Here is a 13318-nt window from a genome sequence, read left to right as displayed (position 1 = left end):
GAACCCCTCTCCTAAATTAAAAGGTGATTTTTCTGACTATTTAATAGTTCTGTGTTTTTTTTTTTTTTCCAGTTTAACAAGACTAAGACTGGGGGCCACTCATAGCTCAGTGGATAGAGTCAGGCCTGGAGACAGAAAGTCTTGGGTTCAAATTTGAGCTCAGATATTTCTTAGATGTGTGACCCTGGGGTAGTCACTTAACCCCAATTTCCCAGCCTTTAACCAATTCAGGTACTGAGTACAACAGAAAGTAAGGATTTTTTTTTAAAGACTAAAATGGCTTAAGTTATTAAGCTATCAAATAAATGAATTTGCTAAATGTTATACATTCAAAGTAAATGCACTGTCATTAAGTATGGGACTTTTAGTTTTGAAAAAATAAATATATATAAATTTTGCTTTTAGTTGAAGAAATTTAAATGTTATTTTTCACTGCATGGATTTTAAAGCTCCCTTATATTTAAGTTGGCCCTAAAAATAATCTTAAAATAACTACATTCCTCCTGTAAAAGAGATGACACAATATCTTTCACAATCTTAAGACTGCTTATTCAAATAGGGATAAAATATTTAATTAAAAAAAAAAACAGAAAAAAGGCAGATAAAGACAGAGCTATTTAATAATATCTAAATTCCAAGAACTGAGTATACGCTAATAAATTCCTATATAAGCTGGAAATTATTGGTAGAAAATTTGCTTAAGAGTATACTTTTGTAAAATTATTCTGTTACAATAAAAGTACTATTAGCCTGACTAATCATTCAGTAGGTGAAACAGGATGGGGCAGCTTAGTGGTACCCAAGAGACAGACCACTGGACCTGGAAGACAGGAGTTCAGATAGTCACACTCTGTGTGATCTTGGGTAAATCACTTAGTAGTTGTTTGCCTCAGTTTCCAATCTGTAAAATGGGGATAATAATTGCCCTTACCTCCCAGGGTTGTTGTGAGGATCAAATGAGATAATAATTACAAAGCACTTAGCAAAGTGTCTAGGCACATAGTAAGCACTATCTAAATTTTAACTTACTCATTTTGCATTACTCAATAACCCAGCAATATAGCTGATTATACTTAAAATAATGAACTAAATATAAAGTACTGTTATGTGGAAAGAGGAAACCTTATGAAACTCATGACTTTAAGGCATTCCTGCACAATTCTATAGAAAATTCCTTAATTACCGTGTTTGTTTTTGCATACAAATACCAAAATAAGATATTCTTAATGAGCTATAAAAAAAGTTCCTTGTTAAGAGAACCATATTACCCTGACGTTTTATATATTCCCAAAGGGTCACACAATTTTTATCTCTTCACTATCTTTTGTGTGAGGGGAGAAACAATTTGCATTATTTTATTAAAAATTTTTTTTGAGTTTTTTAATTCATTGAGATGCACTAAAACACACAACGGAGCTCTCTTTTTTGGGCTGGGTTAGCAAATAGGAAGTAACACAGAAAAAGAAGCTGAAAATTCATTACTTCCTCAACAGTAAGATGAGGTCTACAGAAAATCCAGTTTGCAGAAACTGATGAGTGCCTGGCTGGTTGAGACTGACCAGACTTGTTACCTATTTCCCAGCTGGTCCTTTTGTAGGGGTCAGTAAGGCACCTGACATCTTTAATAATGCAGATAGGTGATCAGGGAAGGAAAAGGTGCCTGTTTATCGAGGAAGACAATAGAGAATATTCCAAAGAAACGATGGTAATTTTCAGTTTCCTGTCCCAATTTCCCTTCATGATAATGCCTTCCTCAGTAGAAGCTCCCTTTTCCAGGGGCTGTGTAATGCACTGGACGTCTTTAACGATACACAAACAGGTGGGCGGGGGAAGGGTGCGCATCAAAGAAGGAACCAGAGCAGTAGAATATGTTCAGGCATCGGGGAAGGAGGCCACTTTTAATTTTCTTTTCTTCTGCTAATACTTTCCTCAGATGATAATCTCCTATTTAACCCGGACTAAGTAATTCATTTGGCACCTTTAAAGATGCACTGGGCGGGTGGTCGGGGAGGAAAAGAGAGATCCGGAGGGAAGGTATTTTAGTAGTGTTCTAAATTCAGACGGCCACTTTCAATTTCCTTTCTGGGATCTCCCTCCAAGCTAATCACTTCCCTCAGTTGATAATCTCTCTATTTATCTTATATTTATCTTGTTTGCCTTTTGTTTCCCAGAAGAGACCTAGAGCCCCTAGAGAAAAGGGATTGAGTTTGGGTTTTGGGTTTGTCTTTTGCCTTTCTCTACGCTTAAGACAGTGCCTGACACATAGCAGGCGATATTAAATAATGGGTTTTTTAGTTGATCAGGGCATACATAGCTATGAATTTATAAACTGCCTAAGGTACCTAAAAAAAAAAAAGGTCCCCGATCATTAAGGCAAATGTCCAGGGTCCAGTCCTCCCCCAAAAAAACAGGCAAGGAGAATGATCATGCTCCACAGCCTAAAATCCAAAAACTCCTGTAGGAGAGGGTAGCCTAAGAGCCCAGAAAGGCTGGGAGAAGAGGGGAAGGAAGGAAGCGGCAGCTGCAGCCAATGGGGGCAGGTAAATCCTGGGCCGCGGCCCCGATGACCAGGACTGGAGTGTAGGACGCAAGAAGGCAAGAGTACCTTTTCCCGCTTATCCCAGCTGTACTGCTTCTGTGGCTGCTGCTCCCCCGCTTCCTCTGCCGGCTGCTGCCGCTGCTGCTGCTGCTGCTGCTCCTTCTCGGGCTTCCGCTTCTTGGAGAAGAAGCAGCCCATGGTGCCGGTCCGTGGGCTAGCCGCCCGCTGCACCCCACCCTCGCAGGCCTCTTGCACCCGCGCCCCCTCCTCCCGCGCGCGACACGGACACGTGAGGAACCCCGACAAGGCGAGCAGTAAACCACCCTCCTTCCCGGAGGCTCCAGACCGCTCCGCTTGTCTAAGCTGGAGCTCCTCGGAGTTGGTAGGCAACTCCGTGGCTCAGCCGCTCCGCCCCCCGCCTCCCTTCCCGGCCCTTCTTCCGCACCCCTCCCACCCCAATCAACCCACCCACACCCACACCCACCCCCCCGTGCACCCTGGGAACCCCCGGTCGCGCCGCGGCTGCTTAGCTGGCTCACGGCTGCCGTACCCCTCTCGCTTCGCTCTCTCTCATTCTCCGGCCCCACGGTCTCCCTGACTACCGCCCGCCACCAATGGCCGCTCCGTTCTTGGTGGGCCAACCGGAGTCCCGCGAAGCGACTCCGAATCCGCCCCCTAGTGACGTCAGAGAGCCCTGGAGAGCCAATGGTCTACAGAACTTCCCTGCGGGGCGTATGATGAGAGTTCTATCCACCCCCACCCTCCCATCCCAGGCCCCCGACTCCGGGGAATTCCCCAGAGCCCAATGCTGAGAGCTCCTCCCCTCAGGCTGAGTGTGAGGGGTGGGATCGGGTAGGGCAGCAACGTGGCAGGCCCCTCCTTAGGCTTTTAAATTCAGTATTACGAAATGGGACTGAGGAGGACTACAACTTCCTATTTTTTAGGTTGTCGGTTCATTCGCATCCTCCTTATGAATATTCATAGAAAGGAAAAGATGGGTGGTGGAGAGAGAGCTACCTCCGAGAGAGGAAGCCTTTAGTCCGAGTTCCGCCTCTGACATCTTGCTAACCCCGGGACTTAATGTCCCCACCTTCAAGTTCCTTGGACCCTACTGTATTGCAGAACTGTAGTTGGTCCGCTTTGAAGAGGAGTCCCTCCCTGAAACCTCCCGATACTGAAGAAATCACAGACCCCACACACATCCCTTTGTTTTAAAACAAAAGGATTCTGAACTTGAGCCTTAGCAAATACCCTAGAGATCATCTAATGCAACTACTCTTCATTGACAAATGAGAAAAAATGAAGCTCACAGTTCAAGCAGTAAGTAGCATTGATAGGCTTAGAACCCAGGCTTTAGCTCTAAATCCAATGCTTTTTGCTTGGCCTCTGCTTACATTCTACCTAACGAAAGAAAAAAAAGACTAAGTTAGAAATACTTCACCAGATTATTCGGGACTAAACCCCAAACTAGTCAATTGTACATCACCTTTGACTCAGTGATGCCACTACTTGGTTTATAACCCAAAGAGATAAAAAAAAAAAAAGGAACCACATTGCAAAACCGGTTATAGCATCTGGGGGAGGGGTGGAGAAGAAGAGTGCCTAAGAATTGAGAAGATACTCATTAATTGGAGAATGGCGGAGCAAATTAATGGTACAATATAGGAATATTCTGGGATGCTGTTGTCAGGTTGTAAAAATGATTTCAGAGAACCTTGTGAAGAGTTCCGTAAACTGATACAAAGGGAAGTGAGTGGAACCAGAACAGTTAATACAAAGCAGTAATATTATAAACATAATCCTGAAAGATTTAATTCTAATCAACACAATGACCAAACACAAATCCATAGGGCACATGATAAAACTTGCTACAGGCCTCAAGGTGGAGACTGACAGACTCAGAGTGTCAACTAATACATTTTTTTTTACACAGTCAATGCAGGAGTTTATCTTGTTTTGTGTAAATTTAATGTAAAATTGTACCACTCTCCTTTTAAAAAGGAAAGTTTTGAAAATCCATTTTGGCCTCACCCCTACCCTTTGCTTGGGCTAAGAACAAGGCTATAGGAGCCTGTGGGAGGACCAGAGGCCTCCTGGATCCCAGGCATTTCCAAAGATGCTTGTTTCTTGTCCCACTTGTGACTCCTGGTGTCTAGAAGACTGGCCTCTGACCTGAGGTCATCTGTCCAACCAGGGAGATCGGGAAAAAATGGTGTCACCAGGATTTATAAGATATGGATCAAGGAAGTTAGTGGGCTCTTGGCTAAGAAGCAACTGCTAGACCTGAGAAATGGTCTTGGAAGGTGAGCAGTGAGCTCAGGTTAGCAAGGCAACTGGCCGTGTAATTAGGTGCCTTTTCTCTCTCCAACTTGCTTTCACTATCTAATAAATAAGTAAAAATTAATATACAGTCTCCAGAGAATTTTAATCCTAACAGTTTGACTATATAAATGCTTATAACTAGCTTCCTCCTTCAATTTCTAAAGGTTAGAAGGGAGAGAATACAGAACTGAAAATAAAATAAAATTGAATTTTTAAAAATTAGGAAATAACATTAAAAATTTTAAAACGAAGAAGTTAATTCATCTGGGTTCAAGTCCTCTCTCTATCTCAACTGTCACTTCATAGTTTTGTGAAGTAAGGCAAGCCTTTTAACCTCTCTCAGCCTCAGTTTCGCACTTGAAAATAGAAATGATACTTGTCAGAAAACATGTATAAAACATCTAAATGTCATATTTTTTCATTATAGATGATATTTATATAGTGCTGTACTTTAACGATTCTCAGGACCAACCCAGTGTGTTAGGTAAAGCTTAAATCATTATAATAGTTTCGAAGGAGTAAGCTGAAACTGAGAAACCAAGGGACGTTTTTTGAGGTAACATAGCTTCCAAATGACAGAGACAAAACCAGGACTTTGGCCCAATAAGTCAATCAATCAACAAATATTTATTAATTGCCAATTACATTCCAGGTATTATGCTAGAGCCAGGAGTCCAAAGACAAAAGTGAAACTGTCTCTGCCCTCAAGGAGTTTATGTTCTCACTGGGGCCATGGGTAACAGAGGCTATGGCAGCAGTAGAAAGGAAAATGGATCTGGAAAGATCCGTCAGGGTCATACAGGAAGGAAGTGCTTGAACTAGGAAGTATTTAAACTCAAGTCTTCCTGACTCCAGGTTCAACACTCCTACTACATCTCTTAGCCACCTCAATTTATTACCTTTGACCTTAATCAAGTCGCTTAACTTTTCTGGTTTTATTGTCTCCTCATCTATAAAAGAAGGGAATGGACTAAATGGATACTTGAGGTCCATTTCAAGTCTTGAGCAATGATTTTATGACATATTGCATACATATAAAATTACATAGAAAACAGAGACAAGGGAAAGTGCTGGGCAATGCCATTTGCTGAGGTATAAATGCTCACACTGAAAAAATTAACAATCTGTTCTTCTAAGCAATTTGAACTGGCTCCAGCATATCTTTGACTGTGATGAACAGCAAGAAAGGTAGTTTAGATTGTATGTGTAGTAATGTATAATAAGATTGCAAAGTTAGTATGGGACCAAGTTATAAAAAGCTTTAAATGCTAACCAGTGGAGGTAATATTTAATCTTAGAGATAATAGTGAGTCACTGGAATTTATTGAGTAGGGAGTGAGAAAACAATTTTCATTCTAATACCATTATGCCAGGATTATTCATTTTCCAAAACAAAATTAAAAGTTGTTATATCCCTCATGGACCTGCAGAAAATATTTTGTAATAGAAAGAGCAGTTTCAAAGCCTGGATCCACCACTTATATAACTTTGGACAAACAGTTTTCCCTTTCTAAATCTGTTTCCTCAATTGAAGAAGGAAGAGTTCAGACCAAATAATCTCTAAAGTTCCCTTCCAACTCCAAGCTCTATGAATGCTCTTTATTATCTCTTCCCAAAGGAAGGAAACCATGGAATTTTTTCCCCCAGGCAGCTTTAAAATCAGTCTATTAAGCAAGTGTGTATTTACTATAATCCTGGAAATCTGGTCAGAAAATGTCAAGGTCCATGCCTTCTTCAAGATTAGGATCTAGTTGGGGGGATGATAAAATTAATGAATTGTACTGAAATCGTTTTTAAAGCACACAATGGGGTATCTGGTCACTCCTCTCCCACCCTGCACCCTTTATTCAGGCGATATAGCCTAGGATATAATCACAGAAGATCAGTGATCAATTGGTCAATTGTATGATTGGTCAATTGGTCAAAAGTATGATTGCTTCAATTCCTTATTGGATCAATAGGGAGCAACTTCACTGGGATAAACAACAATTGACCACCACCCCATCCCCCCAACACATACACAATTACAAGACAATCAGTCTTAAAATTTTAATTAAAAGTCCAGTAAGTTTGTCTCAAAGTAAGATTGTCAGTTTCATTCAATTCTGGCAGAAGTCTATGAAAAGTAAATTACTCTTCAAGAAGTTAGGTGGGGATTCTTTCCCTCACCCTGTTCTACCCCCACTGACCCTCCAAAGACGTCTAGTGTAATAAATAGAAGGATTTGAGAGGGGGAACAAGGGGAAATGGAAGGAGAGAGAGAAATGGGGAGAGAGAAGATTCTTCTTCCCCTCTCTTTTTCTGAGAGAGAGGTAGCCAAGTTTTGTCCCCCTGACAGAGGTAATATGTCTATCTCCTCAGAAAATAGTTCTGGGAAATGGAGGACACCCACTGTCATTTCCCTTCAGAAACCTGGGGTCACCCCACTATCAAGGAGAGATGTTGTTCCTTGGATTAGGCAGTTTGGATCCTTGGGATCCTGAGCTAACCTTCCCCTTTTAGGGAGAGATGTGATTCTCCCCAAATCTTCTGTCCCCTTTCCTAGCATCAGAAACCAACCAGACCTAATTCTAAAGTAGTAAGCAATTTATTTGGGTTCACCCAGGGAAGAAGAGGTAGGAGTGTCAGGCAAGGAAAGTGGGGAGTAGGAAACACTAACACTGGTCCCCTCTAAGAGGCAGAACCCCCCAAGTTCTCCTCTTCCAGCCAGCTGCTGGTTGATCCCTATCCCTCAGCTAACTCAACTCTTAATTCAAGGAGTCCAGGAACAGGTCAGGGAGAGAAATCTCAGGGAAAGATCTGGATGGCTCTGGCCAGCATGAGTCCCAATCCAAAACCTCCTTTAGAATTCAGGTAGTTGTTCTTGAAGGGTCCTAGTGGAGGTATTTTTGGGTCCCAGAAGGAATAACAGGTCCCAAACTGATGGGCTCTTTGTCAGCTTCCAGGAAAACCTCCTCTCTGCCTCCACCTCCCAGGCTGAAAGACTGTTGACAGTTGGAGCTTCTCTCTCTGCCCTCCACTGCTCTTCAGCTGATCACTCCTTCAGCTTGTCTTCTCATTGCAATCCCCCCCCACCCCCGGCCCCCAGATCTCACTAGCAATAGAATTATTCAATCAGAACGTTGTATAGCAACTAGAGTCAAATTGAGTTTCAGGAATAACTGAAAGGTCAGAACTAGAGAGACCTGCTAGGTCCAGAGAGCACACCATGATAAATGTCCCAGCTGATTCATGAGTTATAATAGTAGAAGCCTATTCTACAAGGGCTCCTATAGCCTAAGGTAGGAATTACCATCTAAGGGACACATTTTATCAATTGTAAAGTGTTTGGTGGGAGGACTAGCGCAGAGAGCATGCTATATAATAAAGTAGTGGAGACAGTCCCAAGGAAACTGAAAAGAAGAAAAGCATTTCAGAAGAATTAAAGAATGATTCTTAGAAAATTGGAGGTACAATATGATGGGACTCAATTTAAGTTCTTACCTGTTTTCTGATTTTTGCTCATATTCCAAGTGGCAAACTACTTGTGTGTGTGTTTTTCAGTCATTAATTTATTTGTTACATTAAAATTCCCCAGTACTTCTCTCCCTCCATCCATCCCTCTTCTCCCTACCTAGAGAAGGCATCATTTTGATGAGGGTTGGCAGTGGGAAATGGTGCTTTGAAATCTTTTTTCTTTAGAGGTGTTTTTAGATCTTATACTTTTTACTAGTTAGAAGAATATAAACTCAAACCTGTTTTTCCTGTGCCCTTCTTCCCAGTTGCCAAGCCTGAAGATAGGGGGAGTACCCCACAATGTTATGACTTCAGTCCCTTTGATAAGAGTTTGCAAGGCTGAGAAATAGACACCAAAGCACTCAAAACAACCTTAAAGTTTGACTAATGGGATATGGAGGGAACATCAACCAGGTATGCTGGGGATCTTTGTACTCCTTCCCCTGCCCCTTGCCCTAGAATGCCCTCTGGAACACCCAGGAGAAGGATAATCTGAGGGAGGGTGGAGAATTTCCAGGATGGGAGGAGGGAATGCCCCAGACCCATATTAATAAGATCTAAATATCTGAAATCCCTCCTATGGCTTTTCTATTGCCCTGGCTACACTATCTGTAACATCTGTGAATAAATGCTTTTATGCTTTAAAATTAAGGAATCTGAACCAGGAGAACATTGTACACAGAGACTAATACACTGTGGTATAATCGAACATAATGGACTTCTCCATTAGTGGCGGTGTAATGTCCCTGAACAACTTACAGGGATCCAGGAGAAAAAAACACCATTCATAAGCAAAGGATAAACTATGGGAGTGGAAACACCGAGAAAAAGCAACTGCCTGAATACAGAGGTTGAGGGGACATGACAGAGGATAGACTCTAAATGAACACTCTAATGCAAATACTATCAACAAAGCAATGGGTTCAAATCAAGAAAACATCTAATGCCCAGTGGATTTACGCGTCGGCTATGGGGGGTGGGGGGGAGGAAAAGAAAATGATCTATGTCTTTAACGAATAATGCTTGGAAATGATCAAATAAAATATAAAATTTAAAATTTAAAAAAAATTAAGGAATCTGAGCTTCAATTCTCTGGGTAAGAACCAGCATTCATTCTCCCACCATAGAGCTTGCTCTCCCACATCAATCTGACAAAAACATATATGTCTATATATAAGTCTGTCTTGCTTGTTTCTATTTATCAGTTCTTTTTCTGGAGGTGGACATATATAAAACATTCTTCAAACAATATTTCTGTTGCTGTATATTTATGGTCTCTTGGTTCTGCTCATTTTACTCTTCATAATTTCATCTAGGTCACTCCATATTTTAAAAAAATTAACCTGCTCATCATTTCTTACATTGCAGTAATATTCTATCATGATCAGAGCTATAATAATTTTTTTCAATATCATTCTCTTCTTCGGTTTTCTGAATTGGGGCTTTGTGCCAGGACCAGACCTGTTGTAATTTTGGGGAAGGTGGTCAAAGCCCTGTTTAGTCTTATTCTGAATTCCCTGCATTTCTGTGCTGATTTTACAACTCATGGTTTCCCTGACACTGCCACTTAGATCTTTGAGGTTCAGAATTCTGGATCTTCAGTGCCCATTATGGTATCTGGTAATAGATTGCCAGGAAGTTAGAGTCTCTAAACACTTAGGCTGACCCAATCTGAGTGTTGCCATGAAGGCATTACTTGCTGTCACCTATTGTGGCTCCCAAAGTATTTTCTGACAATTTGGGGCTTTCTGCCACTTTAGAACTTTTTTTAAATGAAGCCATTACTTTGACTGCTTCCAAACACATAGCTTTACCCTCCATTTTTTCATCATTTCTCTTGAGATTTTTTTGATATTTTGATCCTTCCAGTAAATATTATTAATATTTTACAGCCCTATAAATTAATTCTTTGGGGATTTGACTGGATATAACCCTGAATATATCAGTTACTCAAAGTAGTAGTATTATTTTAATTATTTTGACACATTTTAATCATGAGCAATTAATAATTCTCTAAATATTGTCTTTATTTCTGTAAAAAGTATTCTGTGGTTATATTCAGATAATTTCTATATGTAAGAGGACTCCCAGAGATTTTATACTTTCTGTAGTGATTTCTAAAGGAATTCCTTTTATTTCTCTGCCTACTGAGTTTAGTTGTACTATTGTATATAAAGTCTTATGATTTTTGTGGGTTTATTTCATGTGACTTGTGACTTACTAAGCTTGTTTCAGTTTTAATTCACTTGTCAGAACCCTCTAAGATTTTTTTAATGTACAAAAATTGATCATTTTGTTTCTTCTTTTCCTAAGCTTATTCATACATTTGCTTTTTTCTTGTCTTATTCCTATAGCTATCATTTCTAGAACAACATTAAATAATTTTAGTGATAATAGTTATCCTTGTTTTATTACTGATATTATTGGAAAGGTCTCTAAGATTTTCTCCATAACAGATTAATACTACTTCTTAGTTTTAATTACTTGATGTTTAACTTATTAATAGTACATATGTATCTATTTTTTAATGTTTTTAACATAAAGAAGCATTTTATTTTTGTCTAGAGCTTTTTTTGCATCTATTGCTATGACTGTGTACATTTAGTTACTTTACTTTTATAGGGTCATTATAAACCTTGAACCTGAACCAACCTTGAATTCCTGATGAATCCAATCTAGTCGTACTGTATCACATTATAATTCTTTGCTAATATTTTCTTATTTTTTGCATCTTTATCAAAGTTATTGGTCTATACTATTCATTTTCTGATTTACTGCTCCCTGGTTTGGGCATCAGAATAATACTTGTCTCATAGGAAGAGTTTAATAGGTTCACTTCTTTTTCTATTTTTGCAGACAATGTACATAATATTGCAATTAATTTTTCATGGAATGTTTGCTAGAATTTACTTGTAAAACTATCTGGTAGGATTTTTTCCTTTGAAAGTTTTTTCTGTGACTTAAACAATTTCTTTTTGTAAAATGAAGTTATTTACATTCCCTATTTCCTCTTCTATTAGTTTTGATATTTTATATTTTTAAAAATATTCATCAATTTAAATTTACAATTTTGTTAGCATATTACTAGCAAAATAATTTTTATAAATTTTCTTTATTTACTCTTCATTTATATATTTCCTTTTTTGCTATTGGCATTTTGTATTTAAAGAAAAAACAGATTCTAGTTTTTTTGTCTATTCACTGATTCTTTTGTTTTAAAGTTTGTTTCTTCTTTGATTTTTCAGAATTCAAATTTCTTTGTTTAGTTGAGGTTTTGATTTGTTGCTTTTCAACTTTTTAAATTGCATGCCCAATTCATTAATCTCTCTCCCTCTCATCATCTTCTTCTCTCTCTATTTAAAATTATTACTCTACATTCTTGGGGGAACTGATATTTACAAATTAATTCCAAAAGTCTGTTATAAAAATCTCACACAAATGTGAAATAATTGAAGGAAAAAAACTGCTAAATTAGTGGATTATCTAAATTATAGAATATTTTACAAATAAGTGAAATTATGTTATTTTCAAATACATATAATATCTCTTTCTGAGGTAGCCAAAGTATTTACTTGGTAGGCCCTTAGAGAACCAACTTTAGTGAGAATTTTAAAAAATTGGTTGTAATTAGCATATTATTTGCTTGAATATGAATTTTTCATTTAAAAACTATTATTAAAAGTAGTGTTCGCAAATACAGTCAAAATAAGGGCATTATCTAATCATACTGGAACAGGATCATTCTGTTCCACAAAATCAGGGGCATGGTGGAAGCAACTCTAACCTACTCTCTAGATCCAAATGTTAGATTTTCAGTGTGAACATCTACACCATGGAAATAATCAAATTATATAATTCAGGGTTTGATTTATTGTTTTGTTGATTGTCTAGAAAGTGTTAGAGGAAATGATAACAATGGTGATTAAATTTTAAAATGTGTTTTTATCAAATTTTACTCAGAGCATTAAGATCTTTTCCTTTCCTTTGCCTGTGTCTGTTTAACATCTATTCCTTATTATCTACAGAAATGTGAGTTACTAGAAATTTACCAATCAGAAATTTTGTCTTAAGCCCTAACTCAAGTACAAACTACAGCACTACCTGCAATAAGCTATGTTTATGGAATTAACTCCACACATGATAGAAAAAACATGCTCAATTGCAAACATTATCTATTTGAGAATTAATGGTAGCAATGAACCTCCTAGGTGGTATAGTAGATAGAGTGCTAGAACTGGAGTAAGGAAAAGCTGATTTGGAATCCTCCATCGGGAGCTTACTGATTTTATGACCAGGAGCAAGAGTCTTTGCCTCTCTCTGCCTCAGTTTCCTTATCTGCAGAATGGAGATAATAATTATCATCTACCTTACAGGGTTGTAAAATAATATGTATAAAGACTATGTCAAACTTTAAAGTACTGCTTAAGGGTTACTTATCATTAGCTATTATTATAATAGTAATAAAACAATAATTAACAAAATATCTGCCAGTGAAGTAAACCTTCAAAGCCTCTCTCAGACCATGGCATTCAGATTGCAGATAATATGTACTAAACCAAGAGAGGAGAAAGTATCTAGGAGGAAAGAGTAGTCAACAATGTCAAATAAAGCAGAGAGGTTAAGAAGGATGAGAACTGAGAACAGTCATCAGATGTGACAATTAAGAGATCCATGGCAACTTTGTAGAGAGCAGTTTCAGTTGATGGATGAGATAATAAGCCATACACACTCCGAAGGGTTGAAGAATGATTTCAAAGTGAGGAAATGGAAGAAATGAGTACAAGCAACTTTTTTTAAAGGAGTTTGGCGAAGAAATGAAAGAGAAATATGAAATAATAGTTACTAGTAGTGTTTATATTATAGAATGTAGTACCTGAAAAGGGAAATATGTAACACAAAGAAATAAATTGCTAATGGTGTGATTTTAGGTATTGGTGGAAAGATATGAGAATGAGGGTATTT

The 13318-nt window shown here is 38.5% G+C and overlaps 1 protein-coding gene and 1 long non-coding RNA gene across 5 annotated transcripts in view; one reads left to right on the top strand and one right to left on the bottom strand.

Annotated features, from left to right (window-relative positions):
• Nucleotides 1-3338, bottom strand: part of RP2 (RP2 activator of ARL3 GTPase) — a 47583-nt gene extending 44245 nt beyond the window's left edge. For 2 of the 4 annotated variants that reach the window (XM_007501042.3, XM_007501043.3), the window contains exons 1-2: nt 3090-3338; nt 2606-2716 (exon numbers count right to left, since the gene is read on the bottom strand). In XM_007501042.3, coding sequence (XP_007501104.1) covers nt 2606-2716; nt 3090-3113 — 135 coding nt within the window. In that variant the 5' untranslated portion in view covers nt 3114-3338. Of the gene's footprint in view, nt 1-2605; nt 2994-3089 lie in introns of those variants that run through there. The other 2 variants (XM_056808543.1, XM_001362600.4) reach the window with 2 other exon arrangements.
• LOC103100623 (uncharacterized) lies at nt 3287-9605 on the top strand. Its single transcript, XR_471208.3, has 3 exons — nt 3287-3859; nt 8623-8770; nt 9009-9605. It is a non-coding gene; the product is annotated as an uncharacterized LOC103100623 (long non-coding RNA).
• The last annotated feature ends 3713 nt before the right edge of the window (nt 9606-13318 follow it).

Source organism: Monodelphis domestica, chromosome 8 (assembly GCF_027887165.1).
Source record: "Monodelphis domestica isolate mMonDom1 chromosome 8, mMonDom1.pri, whole genome shotgun sequence".
Lineage (NCBI taxonomy): Eukaryota > Metazoa > Chordata > Mammalia > Didelphimorphia > Didelphidae > Monodelphis > Monodelphis domestica.
This window is presented reverse-complemented; position numbering and strand designations above follow the sequence as displayed.